Raw genomic sequence first — 27675 nt, forward strand, 5'->3', positions numbered from 1 at the left:
TAGGAGTCCTAAATCCCCTCCTTCCAGATCGCCCAGCCCCAGTGCTGGGCCTGGAGCCAGGTAACAGGGACAACAACAGTTCCAGGAAGGAAGCTGGGGGTGAGGGGGAGCGGGAGGTGGTGGGGAGATAAGGGAAGGGATGCTCACTCAGCCCTACCCCCGTCCATCTCCAGAAGATTCTAGGTGCCCACGCTCCCAGAGCCACTCTCTCAAACTCTGGCCAGCGCTCGCTCCCAGCACACCTGGGGCCCTGGCACCCTGCCCGGCTCAGCTCGAGCTGGGCTTGGGAGGGAGCGGGCAGGAAGCGAGGGGCTGCGGGGTCTCTGAGTTTCCGGGGGAAACAGCCGGCCCTGCCCTGGGAGGGTTCCAGACCGCTGCTTTGAGCTTTTCCGTCACCACCTCCTTCTCCCGCTCCTCAGTTCCCCGAGTGTGGCTTCTATGGCCTTTACGACAAGATCCTGCTCTTCAAACATGACCCCACGTCAGCCAACCTCCTGCAGTTGGTGCGCTCTGCCGGAGACATCCAGGAGGGCGACCTGGTGGAGGTGGTACTGTCGGGTGAGAGGCCGAGGCGGGCCTAGGGGCGGAGCCTCGAGCGGGGGCGGGGCATCGGGAGGAGGGGGAGGGGAGGTGGGCCCAGAAACTTAGTTCCTAAAGTTAGGGACCAGCGGTTCTAAGCCTTGGCTGCAAATTAGAATCACCGCGGGAGCTTTTTACAAACCACCGTTACGGAATGGGTAGGTGTGGTGCCTGCACATTGTGGAATTCGCACCGCACTGAACATAAACCATCCACGGCAACGCGGATGAATCTCACACCTAATGCTGAGGGACAGAAGCTAGACATCAGACTACATATTGTATCATTCCATTTACGAAGCACAAAGACAATTACGCTATTTTGTTAGAAGCCAAGAGAGTGGGTACCTTTTTGGCAGCTGGAGTTGGGTGGGGGGGCACAATGGTTTAAACTTCCATTTATCCATCAGAATGCTGGTGACATGGGCGTGTACAGTTTGACAATTCATTAAGCTGTGCATTTCTGATATGTCCTTTCCTAGACCTACGTTACACTTTGATGTAAAGTTAAAAATGTTTTGCTGCCTGTGCCTCCTCCCAATGAAATGCTAAATTAAATCAGACTCTGCAGCATGAGATGAAACCCGGGTACCTGTATTTTCAGCCAAAATCTAGTCCACCCACTGGCCATTCCCATTTGATGGGTGGGCAAGCTCTCAGCACTTAGAGGACTCTTTAGCCCTTGGTTCCTTCAGGAGGGTAGGGTAGGGGGGTAGGAGGTACCTTACTCATGGCTGTATGTCCTCCCCTGCCCCCCACCCCCACCCGGAGTACTGCAATGCTCCGTAAAATTTGTTGGATGGATGGATGGATGACAGTTAGAAGTTTGGATTAACGGGACTTCCCTGGTGGTGCAGTGGTTAAGAATCCTCCTGCCAATGCAGGGGACACCGGTTCGATCCCTGGTCCGGGAAGATCCCACATGCTGCAGAGCAACTAAGCCCGTGCGTCACAACTACTGAGCCTGCGCTCTAGAGCCCGCGAGCCATAACTGCTGAGCCCACGTGCCGCAACTACTGAAACCTGGGAGCCTAGAGCCCGTGCTCCACAACAAGGAAGCCACCGCAATGAGAAGCCCGCGCACCGCAACAAAGAGTAGCCCCCTCTCGCCTCAACTAGAGGAAGCCCACGCGCAGCAACGAAGGCCCAACGCAGCCAATAAATAAAGAGCATAAATCATTAAAAAAAGAAGAAGTTTCGATTTACGTCCCTCATATAGGCTTGCCACCCTTGGATTTTTATCTTCATCCTGGTCTCTCCCCAAACCCAAGTCTTGTTCGTGCAGCTGTCTCCCTGACGCTTTTACTCGGCAGCTCCAGGCCTCTCAGATACAGCCTGTCCAAGACAGAAATCTTGATTTCGCCCTTCTAAACCTGCTCTTCCCACAGTATTCTCCAGCTTGGTGAAGGGTATCACCATTCACCCAGGTGCTCATGCCCCAAACTTTGGGCCACCCCTGGCTCCTCTTTTTCTCTCACCCCTTCACTTGGTCCATCCTCAAACCTACTGGTCTCACTCATCCTGAATCTATTTCTTTCCTCCCTCCACTGATCCAAGCCGCCATCACCTCCTGCCCAGACTATTGCAGTAGCACCTAAGTCAGCTCATGACACTCCACTGCTCAGAATCCTCCCCTTACTCTGCATTACCCTCGGAACAAAATGCAAACTCCTCAACGTGGCCTCAAGGCTGTCCATGACCTGGGCCCTGCCAATTCCCCAAATTCATCTCTTAACACTGTCCTTCTTATTTTCTTTGTTCCAACCATCTTGTCTGCCCTCTGTCCCTTGAAGAAATCAAGCTCCCTCCCACCTCAGGGCCTTTGCACTTGCTGTCCTTCTCCCCCACCCCCGACCCTGTCCTGTCTTCTCATAGCTAGCACCTTCTTGTTATTTGGATCTCAGCTTAACTGCCATTTCCTCATTGTCAGAAATATCCTTGTTTGTTTGTTTGTTTGTTTGTTTGATGTATCTTTTCCCTCTCCTCAGAAGAATGTCAGATCTCTAAGAGTGGTGAAACTCTCTTGTTCAGAGCTTTATCCTGCATGTGTAAACAGTGCTTGGCACATAGAACAGAGTCCCCTCTCCATTGCATAATACTAAGAAAAATAGCTTAATATTAGACAGAAATTGGGGGGGATGGGGGTGGGGAGAGGAACAAGATTTAGTCCAAAAATGAAACTTTAAAATAATAGCTAACATTTATTGAGCATTTTCTCTGAGCCAGGTACTGTTTTAAGAGCTTTCCGGGAATTCCCTGACGGTTCAGTGGTTAAGACTCCGTGCTCTCACTGCTGAGGGCCCCGTTTCGATCCCTGGTCGGGGAACTAAAATCCCATAAGCCGCGTCGCGTGGCCAAAAAAAAAAAAAAGCTTTCCATATATTCATTTAACCCATAAAAAAGAACCATAGGGACTTCCCTGATGGTGCAGTGGTTAAGAATCCGCCTGCCAAAGCAGGGGACACGGGTTCGAGCCCTGGTCCGGGAAGATCCCACATGCTGCAGAGCAACTGAGCCCTCGAGCCACAACTATTGAGCCCGCGGGCCTAAAGCCCGTCCTCCACAAAAAAAGAAGTCACTGCAATGAGAAGCCCACGCACTGCAACGAAGAGTAGCCCCCGCTCGCTGCAACTAGAGAAAGCCGCGTGCAGCAATGAAGACCCAACTCAGCCAAAAATTATAATAAATTAATTAGTTTTCAAAAATAGAAATAAAAAAGTGTAAGCGGAACATTCATCAAAATAAATTTTGAAAAAAAGAACTATAAGGCGATACTATTATGTTACTGGGCATGTTCTTCCCTAGACACCTGCATGGTCCAGACCCTTACCTTTTCCAGGTCTTTTGTCTTTTTTTTTTTTTTTGGCAGGCGGATTCTTAACCACTGTGCCACCAGAGAAGCCCTATCTGTGTTTTTTAATTAAAAATTTTTTAATTGTGATAAAATATATGCAACATAAAATTACCATCTTAACCATATTCAAAGTCTAGTGTTCAGTAGTGTTAATTACATTCACAATGTTGTGTAACCAACCTCCAGAACTGTTTTCATCTTGCAAAACTGGAAATCTGTGCCCATTAAACAATTCCCCATTCCCCCTCCCTGGTCCCTGGCATAGGCACATAGGTGTTTTGGCCAATGGTGGAGCTGGGATTTGAACCCAGGTCGAATGAAATGTAGGATGCGAGTAAATGATTGAAGGAAAGATCAAACATTGCAGTTGACAGGGCTGTGTGAAACCCGGGAATGCGGAGGGTGAAATGGCCACCGCTGGTCCCGATTCAACCATCCGCCCCTCCCTGCTGCCTGCAGCTTCGGCCACCTTCGAGGACTTCCAGATCCGCCCGCACGCCCTCACGGTGCACTCCTACCGAGCGCCTGCCTTCTGCGACCACTGCGGAGAGATGCTCTTCGGCCTAGTGCGCCAGGGCCTCAAGTGTGAAGGTGAGAGGCGGAGGGGCTGGAGGCGGGGCCAGGAGGTAGGTTGTGGGCGTGAGGGCGGGGCCGGGCTGGAGCTCAGGGCCAGGAGGTGGGGCCTAAGAGGTGGGGTTCGGAGGGAGAGGTGAGCGCCCAGAGGCAGGGCTTGGGGAAGGAACTGGAGGTGGGCACAGGAGGCGGAGCTTGGGTGGAGGGCGGGGTCTGGGTGGGGCTCCATTTGGGGGTGGGGACTGGGAGGTGGAGCTCCGAGGGAGTGGTAAGGGGCAGAGCTTTGGGGGAGAACAGGGGTGATGGGGAAGAGGGCGGAGCCTATATCAGTCAGGGATCAACAGGAGAAACGGAGCCTGTAGGGAGGCATATGTTAAGGGATTTTTGGAAGGAATTGGCTTACAGGATTGTGGGCGCTGGCCACTCTGAAATCCGCAGGGCGGGTCGTCAGGGAGAACAGGCAGGAGATGAAGCTGCTCTCCAGCTCGGAAATCTCAGCTCGGCTCTTTAAGCCTTTCAACTGACTGAAACAGGCCCACCCAGATTAACTAGGATGATCTCCGTCACTTAAAGTCAACTGATTGTGGACTTGAATCACATCTCCAGATACCTTCGCAGCAACACGCAGATTATCGTTTGAATAACTGGGGATGTGACACATAAAGCTATCAGAGTCCAACTGTTGGCAACTTGGCACTTCCGTCTGCTAGGGCTGTCCTAACGAAAGATCACGGGCTGGGTGGCGTAAACAAGATCTGGGTTCTGACAAGATATGGTTCCTGGTGAGGGCTCTCTTCCTAGCTTGCAGATGGCCACCATCTCCTCCTGTGCTCACATAGCACGTGGAGAGAGAGCGATTTTTCATGTCTCTTCCGTTTATAAGGACCCCAATCCCACTGATCAGGGCCCCATCCTTATGGCCTCATTTAACCTTAATTACCTCCTTAAAGGCCCCATCTCCAAATACAGTCACACTGAAGGTTAGGGCTTCAACATATGAATTTGGGGAGAACACAAACATTCAGTCTATAACAGGCACCCATACACGTCTCCCTAAATCATACTTTAAAAAAACAAAGGAACACAGTGTGTTCCTTTGAGACAAGATGTCTCAAGGTTAAGCCCAAGTGTCAGGATTCACAGGTTCACTGTTCCCGTCTTTGATGCTTCTGAGGGGGAATGCTGAGATCACGCCTCCCCTGCAGAGGAAGGCCGCACACCCACCTTGGCTCTGCTCTACACACAGCAGATGAAGACCATCCATTATATGACGACGACCTGCATCTCCATTGTTGTTCAGTGTGCTCCACTATTAGAGGCGTATTCTCAGATGTTCCATTGCCTAAGGATCTCCAGCTTTGTGGCTATCATGCTCCTGTAGAAATCCGGAGTCCCTGATACCTTGTGTTCCAGATGACCCACAGCATCGACTGGGATTGTTATCATGCAGCCCTAAATATACTTGTGGAGGACTTCCCTGGTGGTCCAGTGGTTAAGACTTTGTGCTTCCACTGCAGGGGGTGCGGGTTCAATCCCTGGTCAGGGAACTAAGATCCCCACATGCCGCACGGCACGGAAAAAAAAAAAGTTAAATATACTTGTGGCATTATTTAAGGACTCTAGGGATAATAGCTGTGTCAGGCCTGCAAAACACCAATTTACTGCATTCAAAGCTGCTATCGATATTGCCATCGTCCACATGCCATATCCAACTCTTGAAGTCTTGGTTTATGTAACTGTTGTCGTGGAGCAACCCTGGTATCACCAAGTTCTAATGGCCATTCTCCGAATGGACTTCATCGGCCCAGCATCACAGATGATGGTCCAAGTTCATAGGGTTCCAATACTTTATGCCTGTACTTTATGCCATTGACGCCTTCCTACGGGAGTTTGATTCTACCTTGATACTCATAACAGGAACCATAGATGAGATTCTGAAATTCTGTGAGGCATGTGAGTGATTAAAGGCCAAAACTGGGATATGGTTCCTGTGTGCAATTTGCCATCCTGAAACTCTCCTCGTAGCAGCAACAGCAATCCCCAAGCTTGCCTCTGCAGCATGACATTGTGCATTTGAGACAGTGCCTATGATGAGGAATTACTGCACAGGAAAGTCTATAAGAGGCCGGCTGCCAGAAGACAATCTTCATAAAATGTCCGAAGGAAGCTTCCAAAGGCTGGAGGAACATTCTTTACTCCAGAAAGAGATCCTGGAATCATTTGGAATCACCAGAGATGTATGGAGAAGCATTCAGGAAGTCCAGTAGGAAATGACAAGCTGAGCCTGACTCTTTCGTGGTCAAGGATTAAAAATAGAAAAGAAAAGAAAGAACAAAGTCACACTTCCACATGATATGATACAACCATCCCGAGTACAACTGAAAAATGCTCTCTTTCCCCATAAGACGATGTCCTTGTGTGATATTCCGTCTTCTCCTTTGATATCCCGTAACAAATATCACGGTATAAAGTTAATTATTATTAATATCTTATGTTAGATGATAAGGGGGTAGAAGAGGGAAGAAAACAAAAATATTTGGTGTATGCACATATTCATAACAAAGTAAGGAAGAGATACTATGACTGTCCTCACGGCTGCAACTGGGCACGTGGCTGTGGCTTCCTTCTCTGCCTTCTCCACTGCCTGGTCCATATTCCCTTTGCCCTCAGCCAGCACCTCACTTGCTCATGGTATTTTGTCTGTTGGGGTGGCCCAAAACTTTATTCCTGTTTTTTTTTTTTTTTTTTTTGGCCTCACCGAAAGCGCGGGATCCTAACCACTGGACCGTCAGGGAGTTCCCCAAACCTTTATTCCTGAAGGCTCTCAGCCATTAGCAGTTCTGCCTGAATTGGGTTTTGTAGTGTTCCGCTGACGTTAATTACACTAGGAAGAGGCATCCTGAGGGACGTGCTGTGTTCCAGATCCTCAGAAAAGGAGAAGGTGGCGAAGGGGGGGAGGGGCGCGTGGTGGGGGGAGCTGAGCTTCAGTGCCCAGGTCAGGTGGAGGCTATGTCTCTGACCGTCGGGCGCCCCACACAGGCTGCGGACTGAACTACCACAAACGCTGCGCCTTCAGCATCCCCAACAACTGCAGTGGGGCCCGCAAGCGACGCCTATCGTCCACGTCTCTGGCCAGTGGCCATTCGGTGCGCCTCGGCACCTCTGAGTCCCTCCTCAGCATGACTGATGAGCTGGTGAGCAGCTGGGGGAGTGGGGAGGGGTGGGGAGGGGTGGTGGTTGGGGGTTGATGAGGTCCAGGCGCAGGGACGATGCGCTGAGGTGTCCCTTTCCACCTTGCCATCTGATAGAGCCGTAGCACCACCGAGCTCATCCCTCGCCGCCCCACATCCTCGTCCTCCTCATCTTCTGTCTCATCCTACACCGGTCGCCCGATCGAGCTGGACAAGATGCTGCTGTCCAAGGTCAAGGTGCCACACACCTTCCTCATCCACAGCTACACGCGGCCCACCGTCTGCCAGGCTTGCAAGAAACTGCTCAAGGGCCTCTTTCGCCAGGGCCTGCAGTGCAAAGGTCAGCGGGGGCCCCCCACGTTGGGGGGTGGCGAGGGACAGAGTCAGAACACCCCCCATCACACAGACACACTGAGGCTTAGGATCTCAGCTGGGCTTGTGGCAGGAAACAAAAATCTCTGTTCTGATCCTTAGAAGCACAGGGCCTTGGAAAGGGAGTGCCCTGAATCCTGAAGTTCTAGAATCTTTGGAATTCTGGAATCCTAGAACCTCAGTCATTAGAAACTTGGAATCCTAGCACCTAAGAAATCTAGATGCATATGATACTTAGCATGGAATTCTAAAACCTTAGAACTTGAGAATTCTTGAATCAGAGAACCTTAGAAACATAAGTTCCAAGAATTCTAGATCATAGGATTCAGCAAAAAGAATCATAGAACTTTAGACTCATAAATATTAGAACCATCAAATTATAGATTCTCAGAATGTTAGAACTTTAAAACCATAGGAATTGAGAAGAATAGAAACCTAGAAGCAAAACATTTGAGTCTTAGAAGTCTAGAATCATATAGCCTTGAAACCATCAAATTCTGGAGTCCTAGAAATCTAAGATCCCAGAACTTTGAACGATCAAATTCGGAAATACCAGAAGTCTAGATCCATAAAAAGGTTAGAGCCATCCAATTCTAGAATTCATCAGAACAGTCAAATTCTAGCATCTTAGATGTCTACAGCTGAAGAACCATAGAAACATTAAGTTCTAGATTCCTGGGTGTACAGAACCCAAGAACTTTGGAACTCTCAGATTCTACAGGCTTAGAAGTCTAGAATCATAGAACTGTAGGGTCACCGAATTCTAGAGTTTAGACACATAAAACCTTAAAACCTCAGACATCAAAGAATCTTAGCAGTCTAGAACTGTAGAACTGTAGAAGCATAGATGTGTAGAGTTCTAGAAACTTGGACATCAGACTCTGCAGTCTTAGAAATCTAGAATCATAAGGACCTTAGCAAAATAAGTTTTCATAGAATTCCAGGATCTTTGATGTATAGCAGCCCAGAACCTCGGAGTCTTCAAACTTCTCAACCAAACAATGGTTCTCAACCAAGGACAGTTTTGCCCAAGGGGGGATGTTTGGCAATGTCTGGAAACATTTTTGTTTGTCACATGGGGCTGGTGCTAGTGGCATCAGATGGGTAGAGATCGGGGATGCTGCTAAAAATCCTATGATGTTCAGAACAACCCGCCACAACAAGGAATTTTCCAGCCCAAAATGTTCATAGTGCCAAAGGTTGAGAAACCCCGCCCTCAAAAGCCTGAAGTCTAGAATCATAGAATGTTACATGCGATTACACTCTATAATTGTAGAAATCTAGGGTGACGGATAGCTACACTGTTAGAACTTTAGACCCTTAGAGTGCTAGGGCTGTCAAGCCACGGACACTTCATCTGGCCCTCCTCTATTTAATCAAGCCTCTCTATAACTGGGGACTGTGGCTTAAAGGAGGGATGACCAGGGAAGGGTCATTTAGCTTTCCTGCCCCAAAAAGCAATAGCGAACTCTTTTGAGACTGGGGGCTAGGGGTCAAGGGTCAACCCTTAGAAGTGACCTCTCTTCCCCCTCCCACCCCACTCCATGTTCCCTGTCCTCCTACCAGATTGCAAGTTCAACTGTCACAAACGCTGCGCCACCCGAGTCCCTAATGACTGTTTGGGGGAGGCACTCATCAACGGAGGTAAGAGGCTGGGGGCTGAGTGGGAAAGGGCAGCAGGACTGTGTGGAGGCCCCTCTGATGCCCCTGTCCTCCCAGATGTGCCGATGGAGGAGGCCACTGATTTCAGCGAGGCTGACAAGAGCTCCCTCATGGATGAGTCAGATGACTCGGGTTTCGTCCCGGGCTCCCACTCAGAAAATGCTCTCCATGCCAGCGAGGAGGAGGAAGGCGAGGGAGGCAAGGCCCAGAGGTACCCAGGGCCCTCTCCAGCAAAGGCCGTTCTCCGTCCCTACAATGGGTTGACATCACCCCATTCTTACAAATTTCTCAGGTTCCTGAGGCGAACTTTTTCAAGCATCCGAACTTTATTTTTTTAACCTAACCTTTTTTCCTGCTTTACATTTTTAACAAGTTTTAATGGAAGCCTATTTTAACTTAAATTGTTTTTCTTTTATTGGAACTGGTAATACAGTCACTCAAAACATATATAGCCAACCCCTCCCACTTCCCTGCCTCGCAGCTGCCCAGCCCCTCTGCCCAGAGGATGCCACTGGGATTAGGTTCTGGTGGGTCCTTCTAGAAACAGTCCATATGGCAAAGTGACAGTACAAAGAGTGAGTGAGAATATGGACTCTGGAACCAGACTGCTGTATGGCCTTAGGCAAGAGATTAACCTCTCTGGGCCTCAGTTTTCTCATCAGTAAAATGGGGATAAAGTAGTACCTACCGTATAGGGTTGTTGCGAGAATGAAATGAATTAATGTGAATCAAGTATGTAAAACAGTACCTGGTATACAGTAAGTGTTAGTTTAACTCTTATCCCAGAGCCCTAAATCTTAAAAAGGAAGGGAAAATATCCATTTTCTTTCAACCATTTTGGCCTTGGATTGATTTGTATGGCCTTAAACAAGTCCCTTCTCCTTTTGGTGCCTCAGTCTTCCCATCTGTAAAATGGGGAAAGGAAAATATCCCCAACGAACTGACAGGCAGTGGCTTTCTTCTGGCATGGAAGCTCTGAAAAATAATAACTTTTACTTAATTACACATTTTAAATTAGAAATGGAATTAATCTTCAGCTTCACTAGAATGTGAGTTCAAGTGCTCGAGGGCAAGGATATTTATCCGCCTCCCAAGTGCCTAGGACAAGGCCTGGCTTCCTCCATGGATGACTGTTTATCGAGGTGGCAGGAAAGCAGCAGGGCTAAAAGCACAGGGCACTGGAGGCTGAGAGATGGATCCCAGCTCCATCACTTAAACTGCTGGTCCTTTCTCTGCCTGCCTCAGTTTCCTCCTGGGGACTGGGGACGTGCCTTACAGATTGTGCAAATTCTATTTGATCATGCAGGGAAAGTGCTTGCCAGGTTATAAGTGCTCAGAAAATGGAAAAGGAGTTCTCCCTAGTATTTGAATCTTGAATCTCTAAAGTGGGAAGGGTGAGAGATGATCCATTTGGAGGTATGAGAAGAAAATATTTGCATTTCCATTTCTCTATTTTTAATCTCATCCTTTGAACCTTTTCACTTTTTTTCATATGTTTTAGAAAAAAAAATTTTTAATTGAAGTATGGTTGATTTACAGTGTTGTGTTAGTTTCAAGTGTACAGCAAAGTGATTCAGTATATATATATATATATAGAGAGAGAGAGAGAGAGAGAGAGAGAATAATATATGTATTCTTTTTCAGATTCTTTTCCGTTATAGGTTATTATAAGATACTGGTAACTGCTATCAAAAATAAAATTAAAAAGGAAATGAGAGGGGATAGAAAATGGGGACATGCTATCTTGCTTAGGGTCGTTAAAGGAGCCCTCTGTGAGGAAATGTTGTAGCTTTAAAGAGATCTGAGGGAGAGGAGGGAAGGAGTGGTGTGGAAGATATCTGGGGGAAGAGGCTACCAAGCAGAGGGAATAGCAAGTGCAAAGGCCCTGAGGTAGAATCAACAATGTTGCAGGAGTATCAAGGAACCTGGGATGGCAGAAGCAGGGAGAGTGATGGGAAGAGGAGGGGAAGTGAGGCCAGAGGGGGGACGGGTATTCAGGTCACAGTGATCACTGAGAGTTTCTTACTCGTGCCACCCGGCCCTAGCCACCTGGAACCTCAGAATCCCTTTCTCCCAGGTCTTTCCTGGGAGTGTTTAGTAACAGAATCATAGGCTATCAGAGTTGGACCTTGAAGGACTTGGGAGGGGAGGGCTGTTGGGAGAGGCAGCCTGTTTCACAGATGAGGAAACCGAGTCTCAGAGAGGCAAAGAGAAGTGGCCAAGGCCTCTCAAGTCCAGGTCTAGCGCAGGGATCAAGAGGATGTTGGTTCTGAAGTTGGGCAAGTCACTTAATTTCTCTCAGCCTTCATTTCCTCACTGTCATAATAGCACGTGCACAGATGAGAGAAATGAGGCACAGAGGGGTTGAGTCCCTTGCCCAGTGTCACACAGCTGGCTCCACAATCAATGGGCTCAGTACTAATTAGCACTTATTGGAGGCCCACTGTGTGCCAAGTACTATGCTAAACTCCTAAGAAAGGCTTCACTTCTCACAGCAACCCCTTTGGGTGGAGAAACTGAGGCACGAAGTGGTTAGGTAATTTGCCAGGCAGCCTGGCTTTGGAACGCAGCCTCTTAATGTGGGCCTCTCAAGAGTCCCCTTCCTCATTATGGGAAATCTGGAAACCACAAAGGAAAAAAGTGTGGCCAAAAAAACCCCTGGCTGCCCAGAGATGCACCCCCCCACCCCCCCACCCCCGGCCCCGAACAGGCCTCTACCACCACCCGCCGCGGCCCCAGGCACTACTGCTATTTTCTGCTTGTAACCTCTCACCCCTTCCTCTCCCCAACCCTCAGCTCCCTGGGGTACATCCCCCTAATGAGGGTGGTGCAGTCAGTGCGACACACAACACGGAAATCCAGCACGACGCTACGTGAGGGTTGGGTGGTTCATTACAGCAACAAGGACACGCTGGTGAGTGGGTGGGGCGCGGTCAGGTGGGTGGGGCTAGAGTTGGGGAGAGCGGGGGTTTGAGGGGGCGGAGCCGGTTGGGGTATGGAGTGGGCGGGGTCATGCTGAAGGCTGAGGTAGAATTAGAGGGGTGGCTATAGGGATGAAGGGGGAGGGACAGGATTTAGGGGAGGGGCGGGACTAAGGCAAGGTCAGGGGCGGGGCGGGGCTAGAATTAGGGGCGGGGGTTGGCTGGGATTAGAGTCAGAGCCCTAGCAGCATGTGGGGCAGACAACCTCAGTCTCTCAAGCACCTCTCCCAACAGAGGAAGCGGCACTATTGGCGCCTGGATTGCAAGTGCATCACGCTCTTCCAGAACAACACAACCAACAGATACTACAAGGTGGGCCTTCTGGCTCCCAGATCCCCCAGACCTCTCCTCTTTGTCCACTATCTTCTCCCCTCCTCTCCCAGTTGCTTCAGGCAAACACCTGCGAATCACACTCTCTGCCCACCCCTGCTTGCCCGCTTCCATCCCATCAGCAAGTGTCGCCCACCTGGATGCCCTTCCCCGTGTTTGATCTCAGCTCCATCACTTTCCAGCTGGGGGATCCAAGCAAGTTACCTCACCTCTCTGCACCCCACGTGTCTCACCTGTAAAAGGCCTCAAAGAATAGTCCTCGCCTCAGGGCTAATGCCAGAATTCAAAGAGATAATCTACGTGGAGCAATTAGTTTAGGGCCAGGCGTATGTTAAGCTCCGTTAAACTCCCAGTAACTATAAGTGTGTTATCATTATAACCTTATAATTAATTTTTTGAATTCTTTCTTTGTATTCATTCATCACCGCCTCCCATGCCAGCGCTGCATTCCCGCCAGTCTCCTCCACGGTCCTTCTTCTGCCCTTGTCCTCAGTCGTTTCCCACGCAGCAGCCAGAGGAGTCCATTAAAACCATCACAAGCTTCCAATGGCTCCCACTGCCCTTGGAATAAAACTCAGACACCTCGCTGTTTACCTGCCCTGGAGCATCTTCCTTACCCTTCCCATGGCTGCTTCCTTCTTATCCTTCCCGTCTTCCTCAAGCCACTTTATCTAAAATACCATCCCCACCACAACGTCTCTGTCTCCTGGTTTTACTGGCTACATAAGTCTGTCTCTCTTTCTCACTCTTTCCTTCTTTTCTTCCTCCCTTCCTTTGTCTTTCAACACTTTTCAAAGCACACTCTTTTTCCTCCCCATAGACACCGCACCCTCTCTCCTCCCAGGGTCCCCTCTGCCTCCTTCCTGGTCTCCTATGTCAGTCCCATCCTCTCCCATCCACCCTCCACACACAGCCAGAGAGAACTACTCCCCACCTTGCACTAAACCCTTCTGTGGCTCCCCAAGGCCCTGGAGACAAAGCTCAGGCTCCTCCCTGTGGCCCATGAGGCCTGGGCCTAGCCTGATTTCATTAATTAATTTATTTTATTTTTATCCTTTATTAGTTCATCAAACATGGCATGCCTACTGTGTGCCAGGCACTATCCATGTAATGGGGATACGACATGTTCCTTGAACACAAGCCTTTTCTACCTCAGGGCCTTTGCACATGCTCCACCCACTCCTCCACCAGCTGGCCTCTTCTTACCTTTCCGATCTCTGCTTCAATGTAACTTCCACCAGGAGGCCTTTCCTGACCCCTCCATGCAAACCAGCCCCTTCTGCAATGACACTGGGTTCTGTGTCCTCATCTGAGTAAGTGGAGAGCCCCAGGGTCAGCCTGGAGCCCTCACGGGTGCTGGCTCTGTGTTCTGCCAGGAAATTCCACTGTCTGAAATCCTCGCTGTGGAGCCTGCCCAGAACTTCAGCCTTGTGCCACCAGGCACCAACCCACACTGCTTCGAGATTGTCACTGCCAACACCACCTACTTTGTGGGCGAAACCCCTGGCGGGGCCCCAGGGGGGCCCAGCGGGCAGGGGGCCGAGACTGCCCGGGGCTGGGAAACAGCCATCCGCCAGGCCCTGATGCCTGTCATCCTCCAGGATGCACCCAGTGCCCCAGGCCATGCGCCCCACAGTAAGTCCCCCACCCTGGGTCCCTGGGAGGATGGGTCTTGGAGGGCTTGGGTGGGATCCTGGAGAAGGGAAGAGCCAGGGAATGTCAGAGTGGAGAATGTGGCTTCTGGACTCAGCAGGCCTGGGTCTAAATCATTAAGCCCTAGACCTAACGTACAGTCTTGGGCATGTTACTTTCCCTTTCTGAGTCTTTTCCCAGGGGTGCCAACTCCGCCAAACTGTGAGTTCAGACTTTTTGATTCGTGCTCCTTTGTGCCTGACCTGTGCCGGGTAATGCTGGGGCCACCGCTATGACCAAGACAGCTCAGGACCTGCCTTCCTGGTCCAGTAGGGAAGACAGACCTGTTCCCAGACAGTGATGACTCAGAGTGGGCAGGGCTGGGATAGGGGAGCCAAAGGGCTGTGGGAGCTCAGAGGGGGTGACTAACCCAGCCTGGGTGTCCCGGAGGGCTTCCTGAAGGAGGCAACATCTGAGCTAAGACCTGGAAATTGAAGAGGGGTGAAATGAAGGGAAAGGAAGTGGGAAATCCTTTCACGCAGAGGCAAAGGATGATCAGGGAGTCCCAGGTTCCCGCCTTATGGAGCTCATAGTCGAGGGTGAGTAACAGACATTCATCAGGTCATCCTGGATGAAAGACAAGTGGGACGTAGAACATGTGCTAAAGGAATCTGACATGGCCCCAGGAGTAACATTTGAGCTGAGACTGAGAGATGAGGAGGATTTAACTAAGTCCACAATGAGGGAAAGAGCATTCCTGGCAGAGGAAACTGCAAATGCAAAGGCCCAGAGGTAGGAGAGAACTTGCTGTATCGGAGGCCCAGCAAGGAGGCCAGCATGTTGGGAATACACACAAACTCTGCTTGTTTAAGGGCCTCGGCCTTCCTCCTCAGGGCACTGGGCGGCCATGGCACGGTTTTGAGCAGGGGAAGGATGGAGTCAGGTTTGTGCTTCAGCAAGATCCCTCTGGCTTCCTTATGGAGGGCAAATAGGAGAGGGCGGAACGGAGCAGGGAGACCAGGGAGGAGGCTGAGGGGCGAGGGCCGGATGTTCCTCAGGGAGGGGACAGATGTTCAAATGGCAGAAGGATCAAGACTTTGGAAATGTCTGAGCTTGGTTGGATTAGTAGTGGGGCAAATGCAGGGGAAGAGGCTGGAGTCAGTTTGGAGTTTCCCGCTGAGCCTCAGTTTCCTCCTCTGTAAAATGGGATCATCACTTGGTGCTGAGATCACAGAGTGAAATGCTCTGTGAACTCATTCATGGCCTCACTTTTTGAGCTCCTGTCTCATTTCCTCCTCTCACTGGCCCTAGGAGAGAGGTCTTTTTATGGTTTCCATTCTTCCAGAGGAGGAAACTGAGGTTCTTAGTGGACAAGTCAGTCAGTAGCCTGACTACTGGCTCCAGAGGGTGGAGTTATGGGTGAACGTGACCCTGAGCCTGGAGTCCCCTCACCTCCGCCTCCCCCTCTCCCCAGGACAAGCTTCTCTGAGCATCTCTGTGTCTAACAGCCAGATCCAAGAGAATGTGGTGAGACCCTGCCCGCATCCCACAGCCCCGAGGATGTGTTCCCCCTCCCGCTCCCAAACAGCCTCCAAGCTCTCCCACCCTCCTAGTCTCCTTGACCTCCCCATCTCCATTTGCACCCCTGACCCTCCCTGTCCCCACCCTGCAGGACATTGCCACTGTCTACCAGATCTTCCCGGATGAGGTGCTGGGCTCGGGCCAGTTTGGAGTGGTCTATGGCGGTAAGGATGCTTCAAGAGCTGACCCAGAAAGGGGTCTTGAGCCCAGACCTTCCCTGTGATTGCCTGCATGCTCACCACTTTTTCTAGCTGATTAGAAAGCTAGATCCTGGGGGCAGATGGTTGCAGGCTCGCCTTTTCTCACTGGGAAAGGCCAATGACTTTTCTCCCGTTATTAATAGGGAAGGTAAATTCTATGCTGATTGGCCACAGAGCTAGATGCTAGATTCTGATTGGTTATATATCTAGTTTCCCATGTTATAGATTCCCCTCCTCGGAGCTCTGTCTTTACTTTCCACCTTTATTCCCAGGGCCCCCCACCCCTCGCATCTTTCCTGGGGACCCCTCAGAGCCCCCATGATGGCCTTTCATCCACCTCTGCCCAATTCCGGCTGTGTCCCTCTGGTGGGGCCTTCCTCTTGCCAGGACTGGAAGGTCCTGCTCCCCTCATCCCCCATCTCCCCTACCCCCTGCCCAGGAAAGCACCGGAAGACAGGCCGGGACGTGGCAGTAAAGGTCATCGACAAACTGCGTTTCCCCACCAAGCAGGAGAGCCAACTCCGGAACGAAGTAGCCATTCTGCAGGTGACCCCTGAGATCTGTGGTCCAACTCTGCCCCCCTCCCCACCCAGGAAGGGCCTTCCCTTCCCACTTCCTCCTTTGCCCCCTTGCCACTTCCTCCAGTCTGGGGATAGTCAGGGAAGGCTTCCTAGCGGAGGCACCATGCATGTTGAGACTGAAGGGGTAGAGAAGGTATTCTGAGCAGAGGGACCAACCCGTGCAAAGGTCCAGAGGTGAGAGGGAACACGAAGTCTTCTAGGAACTAGAAGGAGTTCAAGGTTACTAGATGGCTTATGTGAAGAAAGGTGGTGGGTGGTGAGGCTAGGGGGGAGGCTGGGGGTCACACCCTATGGGCTTTCTCCTGAGGGTGCTGGGGAGCCATGGAAGGATTTTGAGCAAGGAAGGGACAGGGTCAGATGTGAACTTTCGAAAGATCCCTCAGGCTGCTATTGGAGGGTAGGGGGAAAAGGTGTGGGGCTGGAACCTGTACCCCAGGGAGGAGGCTGGGTGGGGACCTGGGTGGGAGAGATGGGGTTCAGCTAGGCAAGGGCTGGGGAAGGGAAGGAGGGCAGGGATTTAAAAGATACAGATGTACAAAGCTCCTTCCCATTTCTCCACGCTCCCCTTCTCTTGTTCCCACAACCCTGGACCTTCACCAGAATTTCATGATGTAAAGATCCTTCCGAACACTTGGTGGCGCTGGAGGGGTGGTTCTGTCTGGGGCTGTGGAAGCCCTTTCCCCTCCCCCAATGGCACCCCCAGGGAAGGAACAGCCGACCCTCCGGGGATATCTGTCTTGTTTGTCGTCTGCCTGCTCCTATGGCTTGCCCTCTAGGGTCTCAAGTTTGCGGGTGACCTGGGTTCTGACCCCCGCCCCCCCTCCCACCCCACCCACCCCAGAGTCTGCGGCACCCGGGGATTGTCAACCTGGAGTGTATGTTCGAGACCCCGGAGAAGGTATTTGTGGTGATGGAGAAGCTGCACGGGGACATGCTGGAGATGATCCTCTCCAGCGAGAAGGGCCGGCTGCCTGAGCGCCTCACCAAGTTCCTCATCACCCAGGTACGCCTGCCCCGCCCACTGCCCCGCCCAACGCCAGCCTCCCCGCCCAGGCTCCCCACCTGCCCTGCAAGACGCGCATGTGCCGTGTGCCCCCGAAGGGCAGGCAGACCTTGGGTGGGAGTCATAATAGCGAGTAATAGAAAACGTAATAATAGAGTAATAATAACAATCATAGAAAAAGTAATAGAGTGATACTTTTTAAATTATAATAGATTATAATAGAACAGTTAATAGAATAATAATAGAGTAATAACAATAGAAACATAATAGGATAATAAGTAGAAAATAATAGAGTAGTAATAATAACTTATTATAGAAAAATAATAAATGATTATCATTTTATATTTTTTATTACTTTATATAAGGAGTCAGGTTCACTGGGCCTGACTTTATTCATGAAGAAACAAGGAAGGGGAGAGAGGCCTTTCTCTGAGGAGATCATTCATTCATTCATTTATTAAATGGTTCAACAAACACTGCCTGAACCACTGTGCCTGGCCATACTGGGCAGGGTGAGGACACAGCGGTGACCAAAATAGCCCCAGCCCTGGACAGTGATCCCCCAGAGTGGGCGGGGCTGGGACGGGGGATGCTGATAATGAGGATGATAAATAATGTGGTCACTAAACTTTATTGAGCACTTACTCTATGCCAGGCACTGTTTTAGTTCATTTAATCTTCATAGCAACCTATGTGGTAGTGGTTATTATTACTCCCATTTTACTGAGGCTCAGGGACCTTATAAGTAACTTGCCCAGGGTCACACAGCTGGTGGGATTTAAACCTGGGAGCTGTGCTTTTACTGAGTAAAGTCAAACTAATTTGTGCTATTTGTGTGTGTGTGCACGTGCACAAGTGCATGCATTTTAATTGATTTCACGTATATAACGCTACGTTGTTCTGCTTCTTACTTCCACTTTAACAGTGCTTCTGGAAGACTGTTCTAGTTCAGTGTGTAGTTAGCAGGACTGTCTCTTTTTCTTAATTGCGCCCCATGACGGGTATCACCAAATTCCCCAGTTGCTGAGCATGTAGTTGGTTTCACTATTCCTCTACTGCAAACAACATCCTGTGAACATTTGTCTACAAACGTCGACAGGTTCTGGTGGCAGAATTTCAATAGAATACATTTCGAAGAGTAGACTCCTGAACCCAGGGAAATGTGCTTTAAATTTTTAAAAAAGATGTTGCCCGGTTATTCTCTAAAACCTCTTTCTTTTTTTTTTTTAATAAATTTATTTATTTTTGGCTGCGTTGGGTCTTCATTGCTGCCCGCAGGCTTCTCATTGCGGTGGCTTCTCTTGCTGCGGAGCTCTGGCTCTAGGCGCACGGGCTTCAGTAGTTGTGGCGAATGGGCTTAGTTGCACCGTGGCATGTAGGATCTTCCTGCACCAGGGATCGAACCCACGTCCCCGGCATTGGCAGGCAGATTCTTAACAACTATGCCACCAGGGAAGTCCTCTAAAACCTCCTTCAATCTTTGTTCTCACCAACAAAGTTTGAGGATGTCTATTTTCTCACTCCTGACTAACTCTGGATAATATAATCACCAGGCTTTTTGTTTGTTTGTTTGCCATGCTGCATGGCTTGCACGATCTTAGTTCCCCAACCAGGAATTGAACCCAGGCCACAGCAGTAAAAACACCTAGTCCTAACCACTGGACAGCCAGGGAATTCCCAATATAATCACCAGTCTTTTTTTTTTTTTAATGTTATTTATTTATTTTTGGCTGCATTGGGTCTTCATTGCCGCGGGTGGGCTTTCTCTAGTTGTGGCGAGTGGGGGCTACTCTTCCTGGTGGTACGTGGGCTTATCATTGCAGTAGCTTCTCTTGTTGCTGAGCACGGGCTCTAGGTATGCAGGCGTCAGTTGTTGTGGCACGTGAGCTCAGTAGTTGTGGCTCGTGGGCTCTAGAGTGCAGGCCCAGTAGTTGTGGTGCACTGGCTTAGTTGCTCTGCGGCATGTGGGATCTTCCTGGATCAGGGCTCGAACCCATGTCCCCTGCATTGGCAGGCAGACTCATAACCACTGTGCCACCAGGGAAGCCCAATCACCAGTTTTAAAGGTGGAAAAATAATACTACATGTGGCTTCATTTGCTGGTTTAAAAATTATGGGTGAAGTTGAGCATATTTTCACATGTTTATTGGCCTGTGCTTTATGCATTCTTTGCCCATTTTTCAATTGGATTATTCTTATTGAATTGTAAGAGCTCTTTGTATATGAAGGACCCTGGATCTTTGCTGCTTGTGTTGTACCCATCTCTAATCCCAGTATTTCTTTTCCTCTTTATTTTGTTCATGGTTTACTTTCATTTTCTGGGTTTCACAGCCTTCCTAGAAAGATCTTCCCACCTGGCTGGTTCCACACCTGATTCTGGGACATGTTCTCTGTTGGTTGCAAAGTCCCCTGTGCTGGCTTCCTTTCTCCAGGCCCAGCACCCTTGCTCTCCCAAGCTGTGTGCCTTTGTCAGGCTGACTTGCAGAGTGGGGTTAGAAACCCACTGAGGCAGGCTCATCCAGACTTCAGGTGGGGAGAGGAAACTGCCTGCCTTCAGCAACTGAGGCAGTTTCTCTTTCTGGTCTTTCATCTCTTCCTCTCTTTTTGCCTGTGCTCTTCTCTCTCTTTCTCTTTCCCTTTGCAGATTTCTGCTTTTTGCCTCTTGCCTGCCCCACCCCAAGTCCTGTGCTAAGCCCTATACCTCATGAACTTATAGGCTTCACAACCACCTTTGAGGTAGGTATTACTATAATCCACATCTTACAGATGAGGAAACTGAGGTGGAGGGAGGTTCCTAGGTCTTGCCCAGGGTCACACAGCTACAAGGTCACATCGCTAGGTAGCTGTCTGGCCAAGGTTTGAACCTGGGTCTGTCTAGCTTCCAATCTGCCCTTTCTGTTCACCACATTTACTAGGGGTTGGAAAAATAAAAAAACTGAAGATCTGTAGAAGAGGATGTCCATATACGTCTTTGGATCTCAGTCTCCCTGTCTGTAGAATGAGGAGCTTGGACCTCAGCAGTAGCTTTCAAATAGCATTTCCGTACTCGAAAATCATCCAGCAAAAACAATGAGAAAGTACAAATACTTCAGTTCTAAGATATAGATTACAACTTCATGCTTATATCACTCTGTACTTCCTGTGTATTTTGTTTGGGTTACCTAGAATCAAGGAAAATCATGGCTCCCGTAGATTAGTGGTAACAGATGGTAACAGTTTTTTGTTTTTGTTTTTTTTTAAGTCAGCTCACCTTGCCATCATAGAATACTCTTAAATTAATAGATACAGCAGGAAAAGTTTTATTTGAAACACTCACAAGAATATGTCTGCTAACAGACCACCACAAGAATAATAACTAAAAACAGCAACAATAATAATAGCTCACGTGGAGTGCTTGCTCTGTGCCAGACACTGCCCTAAGCACTCTATATGCGTCAACTCACTTAAAGCTCACAGCAACCCATGAGGATGGGTACTGCTATTACCCCCATTTTACAGGTGAGAAAACTGAGACCCGGAGAGGTTAAGAGACTTGCCCTAGGCAACAGGCTAGTAAGTGTGGAGCCAGGTTTGCTACCTTAGTAGGCTGGCTCTACAATCCCCCCACCTCTTAAAGGTGTTACGTTTAATTTATGACATGTCATGTTGGTATTGTTTGTATTGTTTCCATTTTTTTAATGGCTGAAAAATATTTTTTAAAAAATGGAATCACACAATAGTACCTCCTTGAAAGCCACTGCTTTATTCATAGCACTTTTTCATCATGATCCACATGCCAAGGTGTCTCAGGAGCTTCCCAAATCTCTGCTCCAGTTCAGCCTTCCTAGAATTGTATGTCCAACTCCTATCTCTGATGGAAATGGTTCTGGGGTTTTGAAATTCTTCGTTGGTGCTCCAGTGCCTCCCCTAGTGCTGGGGGGCATCTTTAGGGGTACAGAGTGGGGCATGGATGGGGTGTGGAGGGCTGGCTGCTGAGGGCAGAATCTTGGGGCAGGGACCTTTCTAACTTTCTTACTGGCTCCATTGCCTCCCCTCAGATCCTGGTGGCTTTGAGACACCTTCACTTCAAGAATATCGTCCACTGTGACTTGAAACCGGAAAATGTGTTGCTGGCGTCAGCCGACCCATTTCCTCAGGTCAGACATGTCTCCTCCTGATTTGGGGAAGTCCTTCCAGTACTGGTGGTGGGTGGGGATTGTATTAATCAAGATAATTAATCAGACACAGAGACCCAAGATAATGGCCTAAATGAGACAGAGGCTTGTCTCTCACTCGTGTAGGGTCCAGCATAAGCATTTTGAGGGTGAAAAAGCAGCTCCATGGTGTTGGGACCACAGCTCCTGCTGTCGTGTGCTGGCCTCTCTATGGTGTTGCCTGGTCTTCATGGTCCATGATGTGCTGCTGCCGCGCCCCCAATTGTGAAAAGATAATGGGGGTGGGAGGAAGAGAGGAAAGAAACGGGGTAGAAGAAATGGATACACCCCTTACCTTCCCTAAGGCAATACTTTGAAGTTGCATGGGGCACTTCTCACATCCCATTGACTGGAACTTTATCACGTGGTCATGGCTGGCTGCAAAGGGAACTGGGAAATGTAGTTTTCATTCTGGGTGACCATGTGGCTCATTAAAAATTCAGGATTTTTAGGAAGGGGAGAAGCAGAGAACAGATATCAGAGGGGGGCCACTGGTAATTTCTTCTGTGGGTCTCTTAGGAAAACAGTTTTGATGAGCCTCTGACTAGTCGATGAGAACCCCCTTGGGGCAGAACCAGATTAAGCAAGAGTGACGATTATAACAGCTACAGTTGATTGTGTGCCTACTGTGTTCACGGGCCTTTAGTTACAGGTTCTCATTTAGCCCTTCCACATCCCTGTGAAGTTTTTGCTTTATTATCTATGTTTTGTGATTATTTCGTTTCATTTTAAAAGTTCATTTTGGTCACCAACTAAAAATTACTGTGTGCCTGCTTTGTGCCAGGCTCCATGCTGGGGCATTAGGAACTGTGGTAAGTAGAGACATCCCCATCTCTATGCCCACTGGTTTACAGCGGGGGTGGGGGGGTGATTTTGCCCCCCGGGGGACATTTGACAATGTTGGAGACATTTTTGGTTGTCACAACTGTTTGGGGGGGGGCAGTTGCTACGGGCATCTAAACACCCTACAGTGCACAGGACAGCCCCATAACAAAGGATTATCTTTCCCTAATGTCAATAGTGCAGTGAATGAGAAACTCTAACTTCGAGCAGTAATATCTACTAGAAATATAATGTGAACCATATGTGTAATTTTACATTTTCTAGTAGGCACATTTTAAACAGTGAAAAGAAACTGGTGAAATTAACTTTAATAATTATTTAGTATATCTAAATATGACAATTTCAACATGCAATCAGCATAAACATTATTGAGTTTTTTTTAATGAAAAAAAGTATATTTATTTATTGGTTTGTTTGGCTGCGCCGGATCTTAGTTGCAACATGCAGTATCTTTAGTTGCGGCATGTGAACTCTCAGCTGCAGCATGTGGGATCTAGTTCCCTGACCAGGGATCGAACCTATGCCCCCTGCACTGGGTGCATGGAGTCTTAGCCACTGGACCACCAGGGAAGTCCCAGCATAAACATTACTAATGAAATATTCTTTCTTTTCATACTATGTTCCAAATCCGGTGTGTATTTTACACTTACAGCACATCTCAATTCAGATATTAAATTTCTATCAGAAATACTCTGTTTTGTACTTAGATTTCATAAAATTAACCGTTGGGAAAGTAGATTGACACACCCAAGTTGTTCCAAGCGTATTTAAAGTTTTCCGATAACAAAATCTAGAATCCCTTTTTATTTTTATTTTATTTTTTATTTTTGACCGTACTGCACGGCACGTGGGATCCTAGTTCCCCAGCCAGGGATCAGACCCATGCCCCCTGCAGTGGAAGTGTGGATTCTTAACCACTGGACTGCCAGGGAAGTCCCTAGGATCCCTTTTTAAATATAAATTAATTAAAATGAAATAGAAAGGAGTTCCTCAGTTGCACTTGCCACATTCATGTGCTCAGCAGCCACATGTGGCCAGTGGCCACCATATTGGACAGCAAAGATCATAGAGGGAAGAGCAAATGTTGATCAATTTGTCCCAGAAATGTAATTATATCTGTGATGAGTTCCGTGACACAGTTCTATGAGCTCACGTAACTGTATAGCCCAGTGGAGAGTCAGAGAAAACCTATCTGAAGAAGGAGTAGTTTTCTGGGGGGACAAGTGTTCTAGGCAGCTGGAACAGCCTGTGCAAAGGCCCTGTGGTGGAAAGATCTGTACTTTTGTTTTTTTAACGGCTTTATTGAGATATAATGCATATACTATACAATTCACCGATTTAAAGTATACAGTTCAGTGGCTTTTAATGTATTCAGAGTTGTGCAACCATCACCACGATCAATTTTGGAATATTTTCACCACCACAAAAGAAACCTCATACCTCTTAGCCAACATCCTCCAGTCCCATCGTCCCCCCAACCCACAACCACCGATCTGCTTTCCATGGATTTGTCTGTTCTGAGCATTGCATATAAATGGAATTAAATATATGGAATATACAATAATATAATATGTGGTCTTTGTGACTGGCTTCTTTCACTTAGTTAATGTTTTCAGGGTTCATTTAGGTTGTAGCATGTGTCAGAACTTCACTTCTTTTTATGGCCATATAATATTCCATTGTAAGATAGGTAGAAAAGCGTGGATCTTAGAAAAGGAAAAGATTATAAGGTCTGTCAGAAGGGCAAAGGATCTTAGGAAAGGGTGGTTTGGTTGTCACATTGAGATTTGGGTCAGGGGTTGGGGTGTGGCTGTTTTTGAAGGCAACAGAGGCTCAGGGCAATAGTCAGCCAGAGAAGGGTTTTGTGTAGGGGAGGGACAGTATGTGAATAGAGGTAGCAGCTGCCCATGGACTGGTAAGCAGCAGACAGGACCTTGAACCCAGATATTGCTGGCTCTAAAGCCTGTCCACGACCCTAGACTGCCCCCAACAAGGGCAAGGTAAGTTCTCACCTGTTACCGTCTGGATACCATCGTCAGCGATTTACATGTTCGGTCCCATTTAATCCCCAGGGAAGCCTGAGCGGCAGCTGCTGTTAACATTCCCAACCCAGAAGACAAAACCCGTGCTGGGAGAAGTTAGGTCCCTCCGCTGAGGTCACCGAGGCTCGCTCTATGCCTGCCGCTGCTCCTAACATCTTCCATATATTTCAGTTCATACACCCTACCCTTTAAGTAGGAACTGTTAGCATCTCCACTGTGCAAAAGAGGAAGCAGAGGCACGAGGAGGTTGAGACCTGCTCGATGTGACAGAGGTCAAGTGGCAGGGAGCCTTTACGGACCCCTCACTGCACGCCGGCCATTTATTGTCCTGTGAGTTTTAGATGGATCAACTCAGGGAATCCTCACGGCCGCCATCTGATACAGGCGTTGGTACGCTCCCCCTCGTCCTCCTCCTCCTCGTACAGATGAGGAAACTGAGGCACAGAGAGAGGAAGTCACTTGCCCAGGGTCACCCAGCTAGTGAACAGAGGAAGCTGGATTCGAACCAGCGTTCGAGTTTGTCTGGAATACCGCGGTGGGGTACACTTGCGGAGGGGCGGGAAGCACGACCTCCACACACCCTCAGACCCTCTACCCTTCGCCTCCGCAGGTGAAGCTGTGTGACTTCGGCTTCGCGCGTATCATCGGCGAGAAGTCGTTCCGGCGCTCGGTGGTGGGCACGCCGGCCTACCTGGCGCCCGAGGTGCTGCTCAACCAGGGCTACAACCGCTCGCTGGACATGTGGTCAGTGGGCGTGATCATGTACGTCAGCCTCAGTGGCACGTTTCCCTTCAACGAGGACGAGGACATCAAAGACCAGATTCAGAACGCTGCCTTCATGTACCCAGCCTGCCCTTGGAGCTGCATCTCCGCGGGAGGTGTGGGACTCACCTGACCCCTGGGCCGAGGCGAGGGCCGAGGCCCCCTGGTGGGGGCATGGTGGGAAGAATGGGCGGGGCCGCAGGAGGGTTGGGCCCTAAAAAACAGCCTGGTGTCATGAGGGTGGAGCCTAGTGATGGGGCAAGGGCATGGGGAGGGCCGTCTTTTAAACAGGGAGGCACCAGGACCTGGGACGTTGGGCTAGGGACTCAAGAGGGTGTATGGAACCAGGGTCCCTAGACTCAGGCCTAGACTAGGTCATGTGATTTGGAAAGGAAGTGTCCTAGCAGCGCTAAGACAGACCCTTGCTGCCTTGGGGGCTAAGACTTGGCTTGTCTAGGGTGGGACCAGGAGAGGGACTAGACCTGAGAAAGCCAATGGGCTGGGGTGGCCAAGAGAGGGAACAGATCCTCCCAAGGCATTGGCTGGGGCCTGGAGTCTTTGGGGTTATGACCCCAAAAGGGTCAGTCCTGCAGAAGCGGTGGGACCACGGGGCAAGGTTAAGAAACACGGGCTTGGCTAATTTGCCGGGTATTGGGTCTGTGACTGGGATGGAGATGGGCCTGGGGCCATGGTGTTGGATCCAGTGATGGAGGGAGCTGGTTTAGGGGCATGGCTAGAGGAGGGGCAGGGCCATGGAGGATTTCTGAAGCTGTCCAGGAGAAGGACTGACCGGCCCTGAGACCAAAGTCACACCTGGAACCTGGGAGCAGGTGGAGGTCAGAGAAGCATATGGTGGCAGGGGTTGGGGGCCAGGATGGAGGCAGATCTTGGGATCTCTGCATATAGGGGCTGTGGCGTTGTGACCTGGTAGTGTGATGCGCCTTGCCGACTTCAAGATGGGCCTGGGAAAATTAAGTCCTGAGGCCGTGGCTCTGGGGCAAAGCCAAGTATGAGGGTGAGCTAAGGGCAGGGCTAAGATACTGGGGTGCATCAAGAAGCCTTAGATAAGTTAGAACAAGGGGCAGGTCCTGAAGCCAGAAGCTCAGGAGGACAGGAAGTGTGGGAGGGAGGTTAGTTAAGACAATCATTTGGGAGCTCCCTGCTGGCCTAGAGGTTAGGACTCCGCGCTTTCACTGCTGTGGCCCAGGCTCTATCCCTGGTCGGGGAACTGAGATCCTGCAAGCCAAGATCCTGTATGTACTTGTGTATGACAAAACTTATGAAGGTGATATAGGAATGGGGAAACTGAGGTAGAGACTTGGAGAAGAGATGGAGGATCTAGTGTGTGCCTCGTGAGGGGTGGGGGTAAATGTGTAATTTAACGAGGAAATGGGTGGGTGAGTGATTAGTGCAGGTGACGCTTTCATGCCAGTGAAGAAGGAAGGCCTGGATGGCAGGCTAGTAGGCTGGGATTCCTGTTGGAGGAGGGACGGCCCCACACCCCGCAGGGCTTGAGCCGTCTCTCTCCTTCCGGTGCAGCCATCGACCTCATCAACAACCTACTGCAGGTGAAGATGCGCAAGCGCTACAGCGTGGACAAGTCTCTCAGCCACCCCTGGTTACAGGTGATGCAGGGGCGGGGCTGAGAGCGAAGTGGGAGGGGCTGGCCCATTGGCTGGGTTAGAGGAAGGGGTGGAGCCATATCTCTTACTGGCTGCTAAGGTAGTGAAGGAGGTAGGTACATTTTTCGTGGACGTGGAACGTGGCTGAGCCTCCCATTGGCTGGGCTGTAGAAGGGGGTGGAGCTAATTGGCTGGGCAGGTTGTGAAGGGTGTGCCTTCACCTTCCCTCGTACCCGGCTTCTCACTGGCAGGGCAGATCATATGGGGGCGAAGCTCTGGCCGCTATTGCCTGCCCTTGGTGCAGCACCCAAACTAACCCCTGTTCTCCTCCGCCCAGGAGTACCAGACGTGGCTGGACCTCCGAGAGCTGGAGGGGAAGATGGGCGAACGGTACATAACGCACGAGAGTGATGATGCGCGCTGGGAGCAGTTCGTGGCAGAGCACCCGCTGCCCGGGTCGGGGCTGCCAGCCGACGGGGAGTTCGGCGGGAGCCTCCCACCCCGGGACCACGAGATGCAGGGGCTGGCCGAGCGCATCAGTGTCCTCTGAGGCCTCGTGCTCCCGCCCTGGCTGCCTCGTGATGCTCTCCTCCTGTCTTCGGAGAGGGGCCCTCCACGCCTTCCCAGCGATGAACTGTTCTAGGGGAAGCAGGTTCCAGCCCAAACTGGACACGC

The 27675-nt window shown here is 49.9% G+C and overlaps 1 protein-coding gene across 1 annotated transcript in view; it reads left to right on the forward strand.

Annotated features, from left to right (window-relative positions):
* PRKD2 (protein kinase D2) overlaps positions 1-27675 on the forward strand; it is a 30466-nt gene extending 2791 nt beyond the window's left edge. The window contains exons 2-18 of the mRNA XM_030873823.3: positions 420-558; positions 3892-4023; positions 7045-7199; positions 7314-7536; positions 9135-9212; positions 9288-9441; positions 12027-12144; positions 12446-12523; positions 13918-14176; positions 15648-15700; positions 15846-15918; positions 16394-16500; positions 17377-17538; positions 21576-21674; positions 25227-25494; positions 26918-27003; positions 27338-27675. Coding sequence (XP_030729683.1) covers positions 420-558; positions 3892-4023; positions 7045-7199; positions 7314-7536; positions 9135-9212; positions 9288-9441; positions 12027-12144; positions 12446-12523; positions 13918-14176; positions 15648-15700; positions 15846-15918; positions 16394-16500; positions 17377-17538; positions 21576-21674; positions 25227-25494; positions 26918-27003; positions 27338-27550 — 2397 coding nt within the window. The 3' untranslated portion in view covers positions 27551-27675. The remainder of the gene's footprint in view (positions 1-419; positions 559-3891; positions 4024-7044; positions 7200-7313; positions 7537-9134; positions 9213-9287; positions 9442-12026; positions 12145-12445; positions 12524-13917; positions 14177-15647; positions 15701-15845; positions 15919-16393; positions 16501-17376; positions 17539-21575; positions 21675-25226; positions 25495-26917; positions 27004-27337) is intronic.

Source organism: Globicephala melas, chromosome 19, assembly GCF_963455315.2.
Source record: "Globicephala melas chromosome 19, mGloMel1.2, whole genome shotgun sequence".
Classification (NCBI taxonomy): Eukaryota; Metazoa; Chordata; class Mammalia; order Artiodactyla; family Delphinidae; genus Globicephala; species Globicephala melas.